This window comes from Eretmochelys imbricata, chromosome 3 (genome assembly GCF_965152235.1).
Source record: "Eretmochelys imbricata isolate rEreImb1 chromosome 3, rEreImb1.hap1, whole genome shotgun sequence".
NCBI classification, from domain to species: Eukaryota; Metazoa; Chordata; order Testudines; family Cheloniidae; genus Eretmochelys; species Eretmochelys imbricata.
In genome coordinates, this window is record NC_135574.1 from 114,897,934 (window position 1) to 114,920,670 (window position 22,737).

Here is a 22,737-nt window from a genome sequence, read left to right on the forward strand (position 1 = left end):
GATTCATGAATGTTCTCTGCTGGCTGCCATGACTGGTCATCAGGACCGTAGTTGTCCTAGTACACCAAGCAATTAAACTTGCTTGGAGTCAAGAATCTGTCAGACAAGGTCCTCTTCTTGTCCAGGGACTGTTATGGGCAGCAGCGGTGGGTTGGATTAACCAAAGAAGGGGTTACGTAGGTAAGGTTTTAGGAGAGAGACTTGAAACACTGGATGGGTCTTCACTGACTCTGGTCATTGAAGCTTGAGTGTCACCAGGTTGATCTGCTCAAGGATATCGAATGGACCTAAGTATTGGTGAGCCAGCTTAGCTGATGGTTGGGTTAATTTCAGATTCTGAGATGATATAAAGACCCTGTCCCTGACACTAAAGTGTGGTGCATCCTGGAAGCTGCTGTTGTCATAATGCTTCTAGGTTACTTTGGTGGCTTCCAGTTGTTCAATAAGTTCTTGTTGCAGGTGATGCAGATGGGTGACCAGGGAGTCTGTGGTCAATGCTGCGTGAAAGCAGGGATGGAAGCTGCAATTGCCATAGAATGGTCTCTGTCAGGGGGAGGCATGGATCGAACTGTTGTAGGCCAGCTCTGCACAAGGCAGCAGGGAGACCCTATTATGCTGGTCATAATTCAGGAAGCATTAGAGGTACTGCTCTAAGATCTGGTTTGGTCCGTCCATTGGTGTGATCTGTAGGTGGTATGCTGATGAGGTAAGGAGCTCTACACCTGGGAATTTAAAACCTTGTGCCAGAAGCACATGACAAATTGTGGGCCTTGATCTGACACAGAAAGCAGACTTCGACTCCCTCAGGGAATGGATGGATAGGATCCCCTGGGGGACTAACATGAAGGGGAAAGGAGTCCAGGAGAGCTGGCTGTATTTCAAGGAATCCCTGTCGAGGTTACAGGGACAAACCATCCCGATGTGTCAAAAGAATAGTAAATATGGCAGGCGACCAGCTTGGCTTAACGGTGAAATCCTAGCGGATCTTAAACATAAAGAAGCTTACAAGAAGTGGAAGGTTGGACATATGACCAGGGAAGAGTATAAAAATATTGCTCGGGCATGTAGGAATGAAATCAGGAGGGCCAAATCGCACCTGGAGCTGCAGCTAGCGAGAGATGTCAAGAGTAACAAGAAGGGTTTCTTCAGGTATGTTGGCAACAAGAAGAAAGCCAAGGAAAGTGTGGGCCCCTTAATGAATAAGGGAGGCAACCTAGTGACAGAGGATGTGGAAAAAGCTCAATGCTTTTTTTGCCTCTGTCTTCACTAACAAGGTCAGCTCCCAGACTGCTGCACTGGGCATCACAACATGGGGAATAGATGGCCAGCCCTCTGTGGAGAAAGAGGTGGTTAGGGACTATTTAGAAAAGCTGGACGTGCACAAGTCCATGGGGCCGGACGAGTTGCATCCGAGAGTGCTAAAGGAATTGGTGGCTGTGATTGCAGAGCCATTGGCCATTATCTTTGAAAACTCGTGGCGAACGGGGGAAGTCCCAGATGACTGGAAAAAGGCTAATGTAGTGCCCATCTTTAAAAAAGGGAAGAAGGAGGATCCTGGGAACTACAGGCCAGTCAGCCTCACCTCAGTCCCTGGAAAAATCATGGAGCAGGTCCTCAAAGAATCAATCCTGAAGCACTTACATGAGAGGAAAGTGATCAGGAACAGTCAGCATGGATTCACCAAGGGAAGGTCATGCCTGACTAATCTAATCGCCTTCTATGATGAGATTACTGGTTCTGTGGATGAAGGGAAAGCAGTGGATGTATTGTTTCTTGACTTCAGCAAAGCTTTTGACACCATCTCCCACAGTATTCTTGTCAGCAAGTTAAAGAAGTATGGGCTGGATGAATGCACTATAAGGTGGGTAGAAAGTTGGCTAGATTGTCGGGCTCAACGGGTAGTGATCAATGGCTCCATGTCTAGTTGGCAGCCGGTGTCAAGTGGAGTGCCCCAAGGGTCGGTCCTGGGGCCGGTTTTGTTCAATATCTTCATAAATGATCTGGAGGATGGTGTGGATTGCACTCTCCGCAAATTTGCGGATGATACTAAACTGGGAGGAGTGGTAGATATGCTGGAGGGCAGGGATAGGATACAGAGGGACCTAGACAAATTGGAGGATTGGGCCAAAAGAAATCTGAGGTTCAATAAGGATAAGTGCAGGGTCCTGCACTTAGGACAGAAGAACCCAATGCACAGCTACAGACTAGGGACCGAATGGCTAGGCAGCAGTTCTGCGGAAAAGGACATAGGGTGACAGTGGACGAGAAGCTGGATATGAATCAAAAGTGTGCCCTTGTTGCCAAGAAGGCCAATGGCATTTTGGGATGTATAAGTAGGGGCATAGTGAGCAGATCGAGGGACGTGATCGTCCCCCTCTATTTGACATTGGTGAGGCCTCATCTGGAGTACTGTGTCCAGTTTTGGGCCCCACACTACAAGAAGGATGTGGATAAATTGGAGAGAGTCCAGCGAAGGGCAACAAAAATGATTAGGGGTCTGGAACACATGACTTATGAGGAGAGGCTGAGGGAACTGGGATTGTTTAGTCTGCAGAAGAGAAGAATGAGGGGGGATTTGACAGCTGCTTTCAACTACCTGAGAGGTGGTTCCAGAGAGTATGGTTCTAGACTATTCTCAGTGGTAGAAGAGGACAGGACAAGGAGTAATGGTCTCAAGTTGCAGTGGGGGAGGTTTAGGTTGGATATTAGGAAAAACTTTTTCACTAGGAGGGTGGTGAAACACTGGAATGCGTTATCTAGGGAGGTGGTAGAATCTCCTTCCTTAAAAGTTTTTAAGGTCAGGCTTGACAAAGCCCTGGCTGGGATGATTTAATTGGGGATTGGTCCTGCTTTGAGCAGGGGGTTGGACTATATGACCTCCTGAGGTCCCTTCCAACCCTGATATTCTATGATTCTACAGTGCCAGTCTGTGGTCCATAGAGCCAGAAGATGTGCTGTAGAAAGAGGCAGGCAGTTCTGGGGTGGTAGGGACTGTGTGCGAATGGACTAAGTGTGCCACCATAGTGAAGAACTGTGACTAACACTACTGTACAACTGTGGGAGCAGTGTAAATCTCCAGTGAAGTCCAGGGACATGATGGATCAGCACTGAGATGGGTGGGCAGTGGAGACAGTAACTTCCAGCAAGGATTCTTGGCCAGTGTAGCTATTTATGCTCACCGCTCATGGTGCCTCCTGCTGTTTGCTATGGGAATTAGCTCTGTCCATCAGCAGGGCACCCTCCTCTTGTGGTGTCTCACTCTGTCACTGCTTCTCCACCATCTCTGTTGTCTCTGGGGACCTGCGTCGCTCCTGGACCACGGTGTCCTGCCCCAACTCCATTGTCTCCCCCATTCCAGGTGAACCAACAGTCCTTCGGCTGGCCTCTCACCACAGTGGCGAACTGCAGCCCCTTTAGTCCAGTCCCTTGCTCAGGGGCAAACTGCAGTCCTTTGGCTGGCCACTTCCCTCGGCAGCCTCTGTAATTTTATTCTTACAAAGTTTGTTATTTTAGTTTTTTGACTGGTCTACGCATTTCATAATTTTTATTTCTCTTATGCTTAAATTTAATTCTTTGAGTAGTGAGTTCTAAAATGCCTAACTTGTCCCAGCAGGAGAAATTATCCCTATGCTAACTTAAAAAAAAATTATCTAGAGTTTTTTGTTTCTACTGGTGGCGCACATCTGTACATTAGTTGATACTGGTGCGCATAACAAAATTAATTCCACACACGGATGGAAAAAATTAGAGGGAACATTGCCAGTGAGTGTTGAATTGTGACATAATTTCAGAACTTCGAGCCTAGGCTGGCCATCTGGGACACAAATAAGTTTCCCGTCATAGAGGATGCCATTGTGTAGTCAGAAACCTGAGGGGTTGTGAGGTCTAAGGGCGCAATATCATGCATGATAGGACCTGATGAGAGGAGTGATCTGTCAGTGGATTCTCTTAGATCAGCTTAGGCCTTACGAGTAGGGATCCACTGCATTTGAATGAAGTCCAAGTCCATAAAACTACTGGAGATGCCAGATCAATCAGTGCTTTCAAGCTGGCTTCAGATGTGACAGAATGCCATGGACTGAGCAGAAGCTGAGTCGGGCTCTGATTAGGTATGGTGGACAGACGTGGGGACTGAGACTTGGCATTTCCTGATGAAGATGGGGAACAGGCCTTTGTGGGACAAGTCGAGGCGAAGTGCCCAGATTCCTCATAGTCGAGACAGGCACCTGATGCCTAATGTCAGGCTTTCTCAGCTTCAGAGTGGGTCTGGGCCACGTCAACCTGCATGAGTTCAGGCTATAGGGTGGGTGCTGGATGTTGGCTAGCTGGAGCTGTTAAGTTGGGCCATCCTTCTTTTTTGGTGGCATTCTGATAAGTGATTGATAATCTCAATGGACAGGTCAATAAATGAGCCCAGACAAGCTGGGGGTCTAGCCACACCAGCTCATCCTTGATTTCATCCTTTAGACCAAGCCAGAAGTGGTAGCACCTTGTTCCATTCTGTGTCACCAGGCACTGAACATCTTCAGCATAGTTAACAACTGGCCAGCATCCCTGCATGAGGATCTGGAACTTGGATTCTACTATGTGCTTGTGATTCAGATGGTTGAAGATCACCGTCATGGCTTGGGCAAACTCCTTGAACTGTCTCAATTAGGGCACTGGATTTCTCAGGCAGTGGGGAAGCTCAGACCAACCGTTCCCTGGACAGCAGGCTAAGAAATCCCATCCTGGTATAGGTGGTGGAAAACAACTGTAGGCATAGCAGGAACAAGAGGTGGCACTGATTTAAAAACTGATGGAATTTTCTGTGGTCACCATCAAGCTTGTCAGGCATTGGAAACTTTTGTTCTCGATGGGTCTGAATCACTAATGGCCTGCAGCACTGCATTGGCTTTAGGGGGGCCCATCCCAAAAGCTGAACAAAGCCCTCTCTTGTTTGGGTGGGGTTGCTGGACCAGGACCAGGACCTGGGTAGTCTGACCTAGTAGTTAGAGCTGGAGACAGGAGTCACAGGCCAAAGCTGGAGTTAGGAACCAGGAATCAAGCCAAAGATCATCACCAGAGCCAGGAGTCACAGGCAGAGTCAGAAGCCAGGCAAAAAAGTAGGGTTGAGGCAGACTGGAGAGGACAGGAACAAGGCTGGAAACGAGGCAGGCCCAGGCGTGATCACAACTGCGGGTGTAAGTGTTGAGCAAACAGCAATCTGCTGCTGAGTGTGAATGCAGACCTGTTTGTTCCTTTCAGCCAATTGATACAGCCAGCCAATCAGCCAATCCTTCCACAGCCCTGCTTGGTTCATTTAAGCTATCATCTGAAGGCTGAAGCAGCTAGACCCAGGCTCACCTGGGGGAACTCAGCTGCGTGAGTCCTGATATAAGGCTCTTGTGACATTAAGATCTGATACTTCATGAACCTCCAAGGTTTAGATATAAATAAATGCTTTATACTGTTATCCTGGAATCCAAAATGAGAGCACAGAGGTCATTGGAAGGTGCAAAATTAAAGCCACTGACTACATTTTTGCAAATCACATATGTGCATTTATTGCTACTACATATTGCATGTGTTTGATTATTACAGGTGGGTCAATTATTGAGGTTTCCCAACACTTCCCATTATAAGACCATTTTGAGTTGCCTATTACATTGTCAAACTTTAACCATTCGGGCTGAAATTTATGGGAAAACTTCAGCTAAAACAGTTCACCCATTTCCAGGAACAAAGCTAGGTAAAATGATTGTTTTGCTCATGTTTTAAAAAAAGAATTCTGGCAACTTTGAAAAGCTGTAATGCCGCCATGCTTTGAAACAGGGACTTGAAATTTAGCAAGGAGTTGCCCTTTATGTTAAGGAACAAGCCTTTTGCTGTCTCTGCCAAATCTGGGCAGTTTTTCGTGAAGGGCTAAATGTTTGAAAAAAATCTCAGTTCACACATGCTCAGTAGAGAATTCTTAGATTTTTAGCAACTAAAAATCACTGAAGATTCCATCCGCACTGAGTACGTTGGAGCCTCTCACGGCTGCTACTGTGACTGGGCTGCACATGCACCATCCCCACAGAGTGACTGAGCATGCTCCAGCCCAGACTGGACTTTTCCCGTACTCGCTTCTCTCAGTTGCTCTGGGCCAGGCACTGGAACTTTGAGCCTGTCTCTCCTGTGCACCCAGTGACCCTCCTCCTACTGCTGGGCCACCCATACAGTGTGGAGGAGGAAGCCATCTGATTTGAATACAGAGGAGACAAACATCAGACGTGGGGGGAGGGGAAAAAGAGTAGATTGCAACAAAGAGCCTGGTTGGACTGGAGGGAGAGGAGAGAAACTGGGTCTGATGTTGGCTGGACAAAGAAACTGGGAGCTTATGGGGAGGGGAGCCTGGGACTAGATCCAGTGAGGGAAATGGCTAGGTGAGTAGGAGCCAGTTGGCTGGGGGTAGGGAACACTGAGAGTGGACAAGGAGCTAGGGTTGGGGAGGGGCAAAGAGGAGACTGAGACTGGTTGGACAAGGAGGCTGGGCTTAGGAACCAGTGTGGAGGGAACAGAGGCTGCAGCATAGTTAGGGCAAAAGTATATTTGAAAACTGAGGCCACAGCTTGAGGGTGTGGGAGCATGCTGAGATAATATTATGTATAATAAGGCTGTGTCTATCACGGAAGTCACAGATTCTGTGACTCTCTGTGACCTCCATGACTTCTGCAGGGGCCAGCAGCAGCAGCACTCTGTGTGTGTGTGTGTGGGGGGGGAGGGGGCTAGGGCAGGAGGGTGGCACTTACCTCAGGGTGCGGGGCTCCCTGGCTCCCATCAGCATGACCATGCAGCTCCTAGGCAGAGGGGCCAAGGGGGCTCCAAGCGCTGTGCGCACCCACAGGCACCACCCCCACAGCTCCCATTGGCTGCGGTTCCTGGCCATTGGGAGCTGCGGAGCTGGCTTTTGTGGCGGGAGCAGCACGCAGAGCCCCTCTGGCCGTCCCTGCCAACCCCACCAACACCCCCCCTCCCCAAGCACCAGAGGGGGTCCCAAGCCACGTGCTGCTGCCCGCCCCCCCCCCCCAGCACCTGTAATCTCTTAAAGCTCTGTATTTGCACTATGAAAAGAAAAACATATCAATTTTAGCTGTCATTGCTACGTATTCAAGAATAATACTTGCATTTTATTAAATCTAATATAATCTATCTTAATAAGATCAATTGCATTCAAAGCAATTGTTGAGATCCCTACGTAGCCTTTATACACAATCAACCACAAAGAAAATCCCAAATATATTTTATTTTGACATTGATTCAGCTCAAGCACTGAAATGCGATATTTAATATTTGATAGGAATGTAAATGTCACAGTTCTTGGTTCAGTTTTTGGTCTGTGTGCGGTAAGATTCCTGTGGCTCTTTCTCTTCTCCATGGCTGAATAAGACCCTTTTCAACTTTCTTCTTGGGCTGAGGGTAAAGAAAGTGTAATGTGAATTTGTTTATTTCTGATGCAGAAATAGAGTATAAAGAGATTATTATTCTCTAATTATTAGTGAAAATCGTTACTGGCTGAAGTGAAATTTAGGATTGTGCATATATGTGATAAGTTTGAAATAATAGAATCATACAATCATAGGGTTAGAAGGGACCGCAAGGGTCATCTAGTCTAAACCCCTGCCAAGATGCAGGGTTTATTGTGTCTAAAGAATTCGTTGTGTTTGAAGAAAGCCTTACATGAAAGTTCAGACAGTGTGTAATACTAGTCGCAGTTTGTGATATTTCAGAAGAACAGTCCTGCTTTTATTTTACCCGTTGCATTGTTTTCAAAGGAGGATGCCGGAAAGATGCGGATGTTCTTATAGCAGCAGCTGCTGCCATGTTTTGGGTCCTTGAGTGTCCTATCCAGGGCATAGTGACATCAAACTTGCTTCAAAGTGGCAGATCTGTAGAACCAGTGTAAAGGGGTTGGCACCCACCTCTCGCGAGTGCCCCCTTCTGATTGGGCGTGTCTGCATTATTTCGGTCTGGAGACCCCTTTCAGTGGTTCTCAGGAGGGTTTTCAGTGACTCGGCCGAGTGACTGTCTGCACATTAGCCAGCACAACCCCCTTCTGGGGTATACAGTCCACAGAGCCTATCTCAGTACCCCTCTGATGGTGTTTCTCTCTAGCCCTCCTTCGGCTTTAGTCTTTAAGTGTTCCAAGCCTGGTGTGAGGCTGTATCCCCAGGGTTTCCTCCCTGGAGATGCTATCTTTCTGAGCCCCAGGCTCAGTCCTTACTCAATCCCTAGCAGCCAGTCAGGAGCCTCTTGCTCCCCCAGTCCCTACCAGCTGACCTAGCTCTCCGTAGTCCTGTGCTCTTCCAGGCAGCCAGGCCTGCTGTCCTTTCTTCTCCTGCTTCATGCAGCAACTAACTACTGCTCTGTTCTGCAGCTCCTTTTATATGGCCCTCCTGGGCCTTGATTGCGTACTTCCCCTGTAGCTACGCTAGCCTGCTTGGAGGACCTCTCCACTGCTTCTTTCCTGGGATGGGTGTGGCTGAACCCTGAGGCCTCCAGCAGGGGGCCTTTGGGCCTAGTCCACCCCATCACAACCAGTTATACCAAGTCTCCTGTATAAAAGTGATATGTGGGCACTGAAGAAAGCTGAAGAACACCAGATTGATGTTTTTGATTCTTGTGATCTCCACTAACTGTTCCATATCAAGTGGCAGGGCAAAATCAGAATTGTCATAAATATAAAGGGAAGGGTAAACCCCTTTAAAATCCCTCCTGGCCAGAGGAAAAGTCCTCTCACCTGTAAAGGGTTAAGAAGCTAAAGGTAACCTCGCTGGCACCTGACCAAAATGACCAATGAGGAGACAAGATACTTTCAAAAGCTGGGAGGAGGGAAAAAAACAAAGGGTCCGTGTCTGTCTGTGTGATGCTTTTGCCGGAGACAGAACAGGAATGGAGTTTTAGAACTTAGTAAGTAATCTAGCTAGGTATGTGTTAGATTATGATTTCTTTAAATGGCTGAGAAAATAGCTGTGCTGAATAGAATGAATATTCCTGTCTGTGTGTCTTTTTTGTAACTTAAGGTTTTGCCTAGAGGGATTCTCTATGTTTTGAATCTAATTACCCTGTAAGGTATCTACCATCCTGATTTTAGAGGTGATTCTTTACTTCTATTAAAAGTCTTCTTGTAAGAAAACTGAATGCTTTTTTCATTGTTCTAAGATCCAAGGGTTTTGGGGTCTGTGGTCACCTATGCAAATTGGTGAGGATTTTTACCAAACCTTCCCCAGGAAGTGGGGTGTAAGGGTTGGGAGGATTTTGGGGGGAAAGACGTCTCCAAACTACGTTTTTTCAGGAACCCAGATAAAGTTTGGTGGTGGCAGTGGAAATCCAAGGGCAAAGGGTAAAATTAATTTGTACCTTGGGGAAGTTTTAACCTAAGCTGGTAAAAGTAAGCTTAGGAGGTTTTCATGCAGGTCCCCACATCTGTACCCTAGAGTTCAGAGTGGGGAAGGACCCTTGACAAGGATATTCAAAGCCAAATCCAGCAATCCCTCCATCAGCACCAGTTCAGTTTTGGCGGCTTTCTTGGTATGGACATATAAGAATGGAAAACCAATGAATTCTGAAGTGTGTACCAAGGAATGTGGCTATATGGCCAGAGTTCAGTGGCCACCAAAAGCTCTGGTGACACAACAGGATTGCCAGTGATGGACATACACAGTGATGAATATACAGGCAGACCACTCAAACTCCTTGCCAGAGATAAATCCAGGTGGTGCTTGATTTGCAACAAGGCCACGTTCTTTGGAGATTTGTCATGATGATGATGATTGTTTGCACAGTTGAAGCAGAATTTTCATTGTGTTTTTTCTAGTCACTAAATATTTTAGCACAACATTTTAATAAATGTTCATGAAACACATACAGCAGTGTATCAAATTAGGAGCAGAAATGTGTAGTTCTGCTCCAGGCAAGACATACTGTAGAATTAAGGAAATATTTCAGTATATATTTGCACTCCTCCTTATGTTGCTTTTGTTTGACCTGTCACTTTATTAAAATAGTCTGAATAAAAATCAATGTCTCTTGTTCAGCACTTTTGCAAGGGAAGCAATGTTGCTCTTTGGTCAGCTTGTTATAATGTATTTTGCTCTGCAGGACAATCAGTTCTCTTTTCACCTCTTTCATGAACAAACATTTTCCTGTTTTCTTGCTACAATTCATTAGCAGGAAAGCTGATTTTCTTGAAGTGTTTATCTATTGACCTTAGACAAGGTGGGTGAGGTAATATCTTTGATTGGACCAACTTCTGTAGGTGAGAGAGACAAGCTTTTGAAGTTGGTCCAGTCAAAGACATTACCTCATCCACCTTGCCTGTCTAATATCCCGCGACTGACACAACTATGGTTACACTGAATATCTATTGACTTGTCAGAGGCAAACGTCAAGGCTGCACTGCTGAAGATGTCATCCAGAAAAGCAACAAGTTCAGACAGTCATGGCAGAGATGATCAAAGACTTGAGAGAAATTGGTGTATGCTGGCTCAGATGAGTTCTGCACTTAGTTTAGAAAGAGAAGAAAATGCCAAGAGAATGGAGAACGTCCATACTGGTACTGATATACAAACAAACGGTGAGATACACAACTGTTCGAAGTACCAAGGAATTATGTTGTCCCACTGCATGAAACTAAGAGAATTATAGATAGCCACATTTGCCAAATCATAGAATCACAGAATATCAGGGTTGGAAGAGACCTCAGGAGGTCATCTAGTCCAACCCTCTGCTCAAAGCAGGACCAATCCCCAACTAAATCAATAGTGGAACCCGTTTTAGGAAAGGCTAAATTTTGGCTTTAGAAAAGGAACAACAGGTGGAATGTATATGCATTGCTAAACAAATGGTGGAAAAGAAGTTGGAAGGAAACGAGTACACTTGGGAGTTCCTCGATTTGGAAAAAGCATTCAGCATACTACCTAGGTGACTTCTGGGACTTTTGCTGTGATTCTCTGGGATAACAGAGGATATTGTCCAGATGGTGATGGGTTTGTGTAATGGTACCAGGATAAAAAAGAGCAGACACCCTTTGAGTAATGGAGGGTTTCAAGGTGAAGGTTGGGCTCTACCAGGGATCAGTGCTTAGTCCGTTAGTATTCATAATTGTGACAAACTTCATAGGAGAGCAAAGGTACCATCTGTGCTGATGATATTGCACTAATGGCTGATAGTGAGGAGGATTTGATCCAGACAATCAATGCTTGGAACAGGGAACTAGCAAAGTATGGCCTCAAAATGAGTAAAACAAAGACTGAAGTCCTGTAGTTGACTTGCACAGAGCCAAGACAGATGAATATTAACAATGAGGACCAGTGCCTAGATCAGGTTTCTGGTTAAGTACCTTCATGATTTGTTAGTAGCAAACGGAGAAATTGACAGAGAACTGAACGCAAGGCTGCTGAGTGCAGGGGAAGTCTGGAGCAAGATAAGTGTGTGTGATTTATGATAAACAGTTACTCAGGTTATTTAATGGACAACTATACAAACCATAGTAAGTCCAACTTTTCTGTATGGATCACAGACATGGGTGACCAAAAAGAGGCACTTGAGAAGACTTAAAACCATTGTAATGATATATTTGAGGCCAGTGAGGGGGTGACCTTTTGGGTATAAATGTGGAATGATGTCATCAGGAGTGAGACCAAAGTGTACGATATCAGAGAAGCTGTAAGGAGGAGGCTGAGATGATCTGAGCATGTATGAAGTTTGCAGGCGAAGAATGAGAGGATGGCCAAGAAAATGATAGATATACTGTGCACAGATGGGTGGATTAGATATGAAGTATGTGAGTACTCCAAATTCCTAAAATGTTTACCGTTCCTCAAATGTAGCCATTTATGCCAGTAATTTTCCTCCATGACAAGAAAAAGAGTGAGATTTCCATATATCCTTTAATGTGCATCTTCCACTGGCTGAAATCAAGCAGTTTATTAGACTGAGCGTATATTCATGCTACAATAAAATACTTATGGCTGGCCCGCGTCAGCAATTCTGTGGTTTGCAGGGCAGTGTAGACATACCTTGAGAGTTTGTGGCTTCCCTTCATTCTGGCATTTAGCAGTGCTAAACCATGCATACTCACATGTTCCTTAACTGGCTTCTAACTGTGGAATTGCCTCCCAAAAAATGAAGGCAAGATTTGAAAAATAAAGGAAAAGGATGAAAAACTTCAGCTACGATACAGAGAACAACAAACATGCACCAAGCTGAGTCTTGAGCATGTTGGTCAGCAGGGACTGGAAGCGCTGTTGCGGCATCGTATTTATCCCATGGGAGAAGAGTTTCCCCTGTGGCTCTTGAGTGAATCCTCTTGGCCAAAGCTTGATGCTAGAGGAGCCTCTTCTAGTTTTCTTCTACAGGAAGGAAATAATCTGATCAGGAGCTTTCAGGATGTTAATGGGGGAACGAAAGGAGGAACATGAAGAGCTACTCTTGCTGGATGCTCCCTGGCCAACTGGCTCATGGATCCAAGAGCTGGAGGACTTCATGGGAGCTCCAGATTTCTTTTTAAATGTGTTTGAGGTCCTGGTTGACAAATGCCAGCTTACCAGCCTGTTGGAGCCAACCTTGAATGAGCCCTTTAAAAAAATCCAGCTAATGCTCCACCATGCTGCTCCAGCATTCCGCCACAGCTTCTGAGTTATTGCCTCCAGGCTTGGCTCTGAAGTCACTGGGAAGAGCACTTTGAAATATGAGGCCCCTCTAGTGCTGCATTGTTTAGCCTATTGTTATAGCCTTTCTTTCACAGCTTTTGGACCTAATTTAGGACAGATATTACCAGGCTGAATCCTTAAGATCCCTCAGTACTTTATGATGATTTGATTCATTTATTTTTCTGAACTTAGCTGTAAATACTGAAGGTCTGTACTCGCTTTTCCACTCGGTCTGTTGTCACACAAACTGTTGCTGACTTCAGTGAGACTTTGCCTGACTAAAGGCTTCAGGATCTGGCCTTTGCACTTGTTTTTTCTTAATTTGAATTTGGTTTAGGTATGCTACAATAACCTTAATGTTCTGGATTCCATTCGGAGGCGGGGGGTAACCAGGGTATTTTGGGAGTGTATTTGTTTTTGTTTCCACTCTGTTTTACAACTTAATTGTCAGTGAGTTAAGGGGGTTTAGATTTTGAGGGCCTGAGTATAGCTTATTCTGTGTTTGTACCCTTTCTAGCACAACGGGGCTTTGATCTTGGTTGGGACCTCTGTGTACTGCTGGTAATATAAATAAATAAACCAGTTAGAAATTGTGGAGGGGAAGGCTTTCTCCCTCTTACTCTCTTTTAATTGTCTTGTGGTAGGTTATCACATTTGCCCATGATGACAGAAATTCATCTAGTATCCCAACGGCAAAATCACCTAGCTCACTATTCAAAGACCAATATTGGTAACATAACAGGAGGTTCTGTCCCCTTTAAGAAGTAGTGAGGAGTGAGGCCAGCCAAACCCTGACCCTTGACATGCCCCTTTAAGGTTCCAGAAGTTCTGGAGCAGATGAGGGCCTAGGAAATGGCAGAGGCAGATGCTGGGGGAAAGAAAATGGTCTCAGGGTAAAATTCGGTGTCTGGGGAAAAACCCAGATTATTGTTTCCTTAAGGGTCTGGGACCATGACATATTAGTGTAGGGTGGAAGTAGGATTCCCTCCTCGCCAATCAGGACAAGTTCTGGGAAGGAGGGCAATATATACTCTGGCTGTTCCATCATAATGTGGAGATCTTAGAGGAGAAGGATTGTTTACTTTCTGGCCTCTTCTGGCACAGGAGAGAAAGGAGTGAGGAGGTGGGTTGACCTGTCCTGCAAGTGGTAGAGGAAGATTTGAAGAATGTAAAAGCAGAGATGCCTGGGTGGAAAGGACAATAAGAATGGCCATACTGGATCAGACCAAAGGTCCATCCAGCCCAGTATCCTGTCTGCAGACAGTGGCCAATGCCAGGTGCCCCAGAGGGAGTGAACCTAACAGGTAATGATCAAGTGATCTCTCTCCTGCCATCCATCTCCACCCTCTGACAAACAGAGGCTAGGGACACCATTCCTTACTTCTCATAAAGATGTTGTTTTGAGTTCTACTTTGTTTGAAATCCTTTTGCTGCCAGCCAGCTGGAGCTGGATGAAGGTAATTTAAAGGGAACTAGCTGGGAGAGGTTGGCCAAGGGCTGCAGCCTGCCACAGGAAATATGGAAGTTAGAAGCTGCAAGTTTAGGCACATCTGCTGATGCTTCTCCTTCCCCTTAGTGCTAAACTATCTTGGTTAGAAAATCTAATCAGGGACAGAAGATGTCTGAATGTTGCCTCATAGCTTTTATTAAAGTGTGATTAAACTCTGAAAAGTGACTATGTAGACCTGGGCCATTTTTACTCATTAGATGTGTCACCTGTGTGCATGCAGTGTCATAGCAGTTGATGTCCTAATTTTCCTGCTGTGACTGCCAACAATATTGATGGTGACTTTTCATATGGACACCTGTCCACTTGGAACTGGACCGAAAACACCGGCCTTTAAACACAGGCTGCCCAACAGACTTTGTATGACTTTTTTCTGAGATTAAACCTAGAGGTAAAGACTCTATGTCCAGTCACCCCAGCCATCTAGTCCACCAAAATCTCTAATCATGCGGAAGAAGAACAATGCCAAACTTTCAGGTTGTAAGGAGCAATTACATAATCTTTGAATCCCTGATACAAGTACTACTTGTGTGTGTGTGTAAATGTTTTTCCAGCCTTCCTCTTGTCTGAATGATTGATTTGTTTGTTTGCTTTTGCAGCTGGCAGAGTTCCGTGAGGTGGTCTCGCATATGTTGGGCCTTAGTGTTACCAGCCTTGCACTCCCTGACTATGAAATCATCACACGTCTCGAGGGGTTGATCCATTCTCATCAGCACCATTTTGTTCCCTGTGTCTGCCTCAAAGACGTGGCAGTGAGGCAAGATGGACACTCGCAAAGTCACTTACAGCTTCTTCACTGAACAGTGCCTCTTTGAGAGACAGGCGGACAGAACTCAGCTGGCTCTTAGTGTTGAAAATGAACAGCAGCATGAGTCCTGATTGTGGGTGATTTGAGCAAATATTCCTATAACCATCTCTCTCAAAATGTATATATGGAGTGAAATTATGGCCCCACTGAAGTCAAGAGGAGGTTAGCAATTGCCTTCAGTGGAGCTAGGATTTCACCCACTGTACCGGCAGCGAAACAAAATACAGAAAAGGATCCAACCTAAATTTAAATTTCTTGCACTCCAGACACTGAAGTATTTTTAATAAGCAATATTTTTAATACAGCTAACAGATGTCTGTTTCCCTGTCCAGGAACAAACATATGTAATTCCTCCTACTGTTAATGGCAGTTATCTGTACAAATTCACAAATCTTGATAAGAGACAAGCCGTATCACCCCCAATATAAAGCTTGTACGTAATCAAGGTCTATGTGCTTGATAGACAGTATGTGGGGTATAGACCCACCTCTGCTGCATGGCTCATAGGACAGCCAGATTGTGAAAGTTCTGTTGGGTAGTTGGGCAGATAGAAGAGGCAGCTATTCAGTTACCTCCCCTAATCAACACATGCTTCGCTCTCATCATTGCTAGTCCCTCTGCACCCACTGTAGTTGAGCTTTAGAAGCTTGATTGGGTGGTGGAAAGGCAGAGGATATGAAGTAAGGAAGCAGCATGCTCTCACCTCAGAGCAGTGTAAGTTGTGATGCAACACACATTGTAATTGCAACAAGTTCCCTTTTGCATAATTAACATACCATAGAGGGGTTAGGAGCATGGGGCATCTCAACAGACATTACTCCAGTCATTGAAATTATTAATCTATATTTTAAGGAAAATGAATTATAATCTTTACAATCTTTTTTTAGAAAATCTTAGTACAGGATTAGGAGGGATTACATAAGTAATGCACAACTGGCTACATGCAGTGTAGTTTTTTTATATTTTGCTTTTCTCTGAAACATCAGTTATTGGCTATTTTTGAATGAGGAATACCAAACTTTGCAGACCAGTGGTATGATCAGGTATGGTAAATCGTATGTTCCTATGATTATTTAGATTAACACTAATTTCCTTTCTTATTTTCTATTGTGAAATGGTTTGTTCACATACAAGTTAACAAATATTCACAAATAAAAAGGAAAAACCCTAATATTCACAAATATAAAATAAAACTTGAGATATAGGCACTTCTTTCATTGAAAATAACAGATTACAGATTAACATTTTATCGGTCAAACTGAACTGCTCGGGGGTGTGTAGGTAGGAAGAGGGATGTACAGATATACTAATACTCAGATAAGGTTGATAGTAGTTTTAGCTTGTGCTTTTGTTTGTTCCATAATTACATAGGTGGACAGAGTCTTTGCCAGCTAGTGTAAAGCCCTGTCAGCTGTTGTTTCTTACATACACACTTTTAAAATACTGAAACATGCTTTATAAACCATAAATTGAACAAACTAAAATAAGAAATTAGTGTCTGAACATACTAGGTGTTGAATGTACTCCCAGTAGGAGTTGAGTGCACTTGACAACTTTCAGAACTAGTCCCTCAAAACACCGCTAAGAGATATGTATTTTTAGTTCTCTTTTACAGATGGGGAAACTGAGGCACAATAATTAGATGACTTGCTAAAGGCCACAAAAGGATTCAGTGTCTGTCAAGATTAGAGCATGGAAGTTCCTGGGAGCTCAAACCAAGAGACCAAGGATGAAATTCTGGCCCCTTTGAAGTCAGAAGCAAAACCCCGATGACGTTAGTGGAGGCAGGATTTCACCTCAATCCAAAGAAAGGTTTAGTCTAGTCTGTTGTGTTTTGAGCCCAAGATTAGCAGAATCAGGAACTTCTGAGTTCTAATTTTGTCTCTGACTTTGTTGCCTCAATAAGACATATCATGTACAATTTTTAAACAGTACATCAATGAATACATCCCTTATTCTAAATATTTGTTTTTCTTCTGGAAGAGTTACTGGCATCTTTGCTCATTTAGCTAAAGCAAATAAAAAAGTAAATAAAGCAGTAGTTTGACATGAACAAAGTTCAGAGTGATTTTTTAACCATGCAGTTTAATTAACCCCAAGCTGACTTGTAATCTTCTATTGGGCTTTGTTTCATGTAATGTTGAGAACTTCAGACTCATTATTTTTCACAAGGAAAATTGATTTAGGTAACATTCTCTTTGAATCTTTCATTTTCAAACCAGGATGTAGCAACCTAAATCCAAATTAATTAAAACCTTCCCCAAAATATGTTTTAAGATTGAAAAGGCTTGGAATACCATGCGCTAACCATTATTCATATGAGTAGAGTATTGTTTTCGCTGGGCTTGCTTCTGTGAGTAAGAATTAAAAGAGTAAGCATTTGCAGAATCTTTCTTTATAAGGATTACCCTTTCACTACAGTAGAGGATTGTATTGGGTACAAAATATATATAAAAATTGAAATGCATTTGCTCATACGCATAAAGCTATAGAATGTTTGTTTTCAATTAAAGGCCAAAATTTTGCTCTCAGTTACAGTGGTAAATCTGGAGTAATTCCACTGAAGGCAGTGGTGTAACTCCAGATTTGCAAGGGTAAACAGAGCAGAATTTGGCTCCCCTTGTTTACAATTTTCGAGGTAACCACTGAAATTAAATAAATAAGTTGCCCGTAACTTGTTGAATTTTAATCTTTCTCTCCGCCTATCTTTCTTTGAACAAATTGTCTCTTACAGTATTTGTACTGGATAAAATACAATATTGTATCATGTGTGCCACAAAAATTCTGATAAAGCATTGTTTTAAAAAAAGGATGTGATTTTGAGTTAATTTTTGTACTTCATAACAAACTTGTCACTACTATGTTTTGAAAACAGAGAAATTATGCAATAATGCCTTGTTTCAGCTAAGCACTTAAGCAAGCTGAAATGCTTTACTGAGTTTGAGCCTAGAAGACGAGATCCCCATGAATAAGTGCTCTACCTGGTGGAGTTTTTTTTTTTAACTTTGAGAACACGAGCCATTGACATTTCTTCAAACCCAGGGGGACCAGTGGTACCCATGTGAACTGGTCAGTTATTTTATAATTTTGAAGAAAAAACAAATGAGGGGACCCAAAGCTTATAAAATGTTGACAACGAAAATCTTGAGAATACTTCCAGAAAGATAGAGAATTTCTGGAGCAAAGCTACTGTAAATGCCTTTTTCACCAAAACTCTTTGATAGTAAAATGTTTTCTGTGCTAGAAATGGTAGAATAGACTATCAAAGGAAGAGAAAGAGACTCCTTGAAGAGGAGAAAGTATCATGAAGTTAGAGAAAAAAATTATGTACTGGTAGGACTGGAACACAAACAACCAAATGAAAGAACAGGTTTAGAAGCTGGATAACTGGCTTGGGAGGAGAGGGAGGTATGACCCTGAACCCCATATTCTTCACAGTAATATTATTATGATATGATTATGACAGAATTATAAAGTATTTTATGCCAGGTACATCATGTGAGGTGTCATTGGAAAAGTTATGATTTGCTGAATATGATTATCCTATTTGTATGCATGTATCACTTTTGTATCGGAAGTTATGAATATTGACTATGTATCTGTATTTCAAATGTAGTTACAAACCTGGGAAACACCCGCTAGACAAGATGCTTTCAGTCTAAATAGTGGGTGGGAAAGGGTCTATTGAGGGCAATGGGCCATTAGGAAAAAACAATAGGCCTTCTGAGAAGCTTACGTCCCACCTGGGGAGCCTTCTTGAGAATGCTACAGACAGTTGCCACGTAATGGCTGCTATGAATCTACAAGGACATGTGATCAGACCACATGATGCTGGACTCTATCTTGAGATGTCAGTATTTTTCCACAGACTGGTCTGGGAACCAAGCTTTGAAAGAAAGTGTTCCTGCCATATGCAAAAGCTATATAAGGCAAGGAGTGACATCTGGTGTTCTTCACGTGCCACCCAAGAAGACTCCTGGAAACACCTGAGGAACAAAGACTGAACTGGGGGGATGTGTTGGACCCAGGCTAAAGGGATTTTTGGCCTCTGAGTGCACACCTGTGGATTCCAAGCTATAAGCAAGTGCAGCTTGCCCCTTAAGAATCTGTAGCCTGCTTGTATCATTTCTTAGGGTTAGAATCGACTAATTCATATCCAATCTTTTTCGTATATTAAGCTTGGTATGCATTGTTTGTTTATTTGCTAGGTAATCTGCTTTGATCTGTTTGCTATCACTTATAGTCACTTAAAATCTATCTTTTGTAGTTAATAAGCTTGTTTTTTCTTTATTGAAACCAATGAGTTGGAGTGAAGTGTATGGAAATCATAGCTCGGGCAAAGGCTGTTGCATATTCCTCTCCACATTGCAGGAGGGGGCGAATTTTATGAGCTTGCACTGTACAGTTTTCTGTGCAGCACAAGATGGTATAATTTTGGGTTATACTTCAGTGGGAGGTGTGAGTTTGGAAAGCTAGGAAACTGGCTGCTGTCTGCTGCATGTCGTTGAGTGGCTTGGGTGCAGCTGCTCTTGCAGGTAGCTCACTTTCCATGTGTGGCGCCATCCGCTGTCGTGTTCAGTGATAACAGGGTCTGGATTAGGCTGGCTGTGTCCCCAAGCAGTGTGAGCAGAGCAAACCCAACTGAGTGGTTAGAGGGGTCCAGCGGTTCCCAGAGCTGCCAAACTGCACCCCAGGGATGACAGCCCATCACAGGAGGGATGGAAGAATTGGGGGTTAACAGAAAGGACTGGTAAGGCTGCTCATTCTTCATAATTTTCAAGCAGCAGTTTTCAATTTGTTTTGGTTCTCTTGCCACAAGAAGTGATAATCCTGCATAGATTAAACTGTCTGAAGTTTTTTTGGCAGGAGAGGGTTGATCTTAGATGGTTCCACACATATAAACATTGTTCAGCAATAACCTTGAAATTACATAAAATGAAAGGATAATAAAACAAAAAAAACCCCCAACTTGCCTGACAAAACTGTCAGACTTCTCTGGCAGCTTTAAAGGTCAGCTGATGACTCATGGAAACAATGATGAACATTCCTGTTATAAATTGATGAAAAAAATCAGATGATATATTTTCTGCAGGTTTTTCTTCTTCGTCTTGAAGGCAATATATCCTATATGAAAACAAGATACTTTTCTTTCCTAGGAGTTCATAGGCTTCTGTGGTTTATGTAATAAAATTACGTTTGTCAGCATGATCTCCACGACAGCTGTGATATCACAGACCCCACAATTGGTGCCCTTATGGGTAGACTAAATAAAGTAATTATGGAGTGAATTGGCAAAGAGATTGAAGCATCCTGTTAGCCTTCCCTATCATTCCTCCAATAGGTAGCAGGCATAGTAATAGGGCAGTGGAGCTAAGCTTGCACTGCTGTCTCTCATGCTGTACCTAGTCAATGGATCCCAATAGGATTCATTCTGTAAGTCAGCTGGGCACCTTTCACAGACCCAAAATTCATATTAATAAACCTCTGGGCTCTTGAACTTTTTCTCACCTAGGCAAACTTCATGGTAGTAAATCACATTCTCAGGTTCCCAAATGTTGTTTAGGCCTGTAAGGTGCTGAATGTCTCTGGAGCGATACTGAGCTCCTTTAACTTCAGTCAGAGTTTGGCATACACAGAACTTGCAGGATCTGGTCCTGCATCCTACAGACATTCTTGTCCGGTAATACATACGATATCTCTAACTATAGAAACAGACCCTATGTGCATTTCATTTAAGTATTGTTACCACAGTTTTCAAAGTCACTTCTAGAAGAAGTCTGGTCTATTACTAAAGAGTACAGAATTGAAAAAACCTGAAAAATAATTTGTCCATATATCACTTTCTGTTTGAAGGTAGATTGCTGATAACTTTTGTGTTATGGATGTGAGGTATATACACTGGAACTGTGGTCATGTTTGGTACCATAACTACCATGGTATCATCGCTTATGCTTGGGACAGGAGTGAAAAGAAAAATAACTGAAAGTAGTTAAGGTTGCATTTCAGTCTAAAAGTAAGAAGATTAACTTTCTGAGCTTCCTTACTGTACTCTAAGGAGAGAGAAGGTGAGTCAGGTAATATCTTTTAGTAGACTGCGGATGAGCTCTGTGTAAGCACCAAACCTTGTCTCTCTCTCTCACGAACAGAAGTTGGTTCAATAAAAGATATGACCTCACCCACTTTGTCTCTCTAATATCCTGGGACTGACACAGCTACAACAACACTGCAAACATGTACTCTGAGTTCTTTAAATAATTAATCTGTTTGTAAGTGAGTGCTATTTAAATTAAACAAGGTTCTGCTCATTATTATGCACTATTAGAAATAATTAACAGATTACATTGAGGAATAATATAATTCATCTCAAAAGATCTGAAAGTGCTTTACAAATGTAAACCCCTAGACGGTTTTATATCTCACCCAAGGGGGAGCTGTTTAAGTTTACTGCCAATAGTCATAGGAAGTGGTAGGTTTAGATTTTATGTCACTGTTTACTTTGGGTAACATATTTCTGTGTTTTAAAAATAGTTAACCTAAGTACTGAGCTGCTAGAATGCTAAACACTAGAGAAATCAATGAACAAGTGAAGAAGAAATACTCTGTCCATCTCTGGGTAATATGGGGCATTTAGCATCACTCAACTCCCCTGTACACAGGAAATGAAGCATACTTTATTAGTTGAAACTTCAATTGAATAGTGTACCAATTGAAACTGAATGTAGGTAGACAGAATATAATAACTTGGGTTGGTGTTTGGCAAGTTACATGAGACTTAGCATTGATTCAGAGTGCCATATACTGAATCATCAGTATTATTTCATGTGGGGATTGTGTTTCCACTAGAACAGTGCTACTCAAAGTGGTGGTCCGCGAACCGGTGCCAGTCCGCGAGCCATCGGCTGCCGGTCTGCGTGCACATTGGAAAAAAAAATTGCCAGTTCCCCACATCAGATAGCTTGAGAAGCACTGCCCTAGAAGACTGCTGTTTTGAGTAGGAATCCAGCAGTGTTTCTGAGATCTGAGGGAATCAAAGGAAAGATATTTCCAGTTTATCGTTGTTACTGATTTTTGCAATGCTAACTTTGTGTCAGATTTTTTAAGTTTCTTGTTTCAGTGACCATTTTGATTTACAAATTTTGTAAAGAAGCTGTTAAAATAATTTCATACATAATCTGGACAAGAATCTCTGGGTACAAAATCATCCTGCTGTCCCCATATAACTAAGCATGATGATGCTCTCTTCTGATTATAATATTATGTAGTAACTATCAAACACAAATTTAAATACATGTGTAAAATGGGTAAAAAGACACTTTAAAGCACTTTAGTCCTATCCAAGCTGTATTCACAATATTTTTCTGTTTTATAAAATGGAGGAAAGCAATAAATCATCCACCTTTTTCCAATTATTAATGCTTGTGTTTTCATTATATGTTTAACAATTTTAACAAAATCTATTTGTTTGGACAGTAATTCTTCAACCTGATCAGCAAATTTCAGAAAAGGGAGGTAACTTTCCTCTTGGTAACATTTATCATATGTTAGTTAGCCTTAGCTAACAGTCATCCTCTAGAAGAAGGTTGCACACAGCTTGACCTTGCTGAGAAGTGCTGCACTGTGACTTCCTCTGGAGATCATCAGTGCTTCTCTTAACATTGAAGAGAGAATGGTCATTTTGAATTTGAGCTTGTACATACATGGTAAAGCTCCCATTGACTTCAAAGGGGCAGGATCAGGCACTTTCTCCC

The 22,737-nt window shown here is 43.0% G+C and overlaps 1 protein-coding gene across 1 annotated transcript in view; it reads left to right on the top strand.

Annotated features, from left to right (window-relative positions):
- Positions 1-14,981, top strand: part of CCDC170 (coiled-coil domain containing 170) — an 83,547-nt gene extending 68,566 nt beyond the window's left edge. Inside the window, 1 exon segment of the mRNA XM_077811794.1 lies at positions 14,781-14,981. Within this exon segment, the coding sequence (XP_077667920.1) occupies positions 14,781-14,981 (201 nt within the window).
- The last annotated feature ends 7,756 nt before the right edge of the window (positions 14,982-22,737 follow it).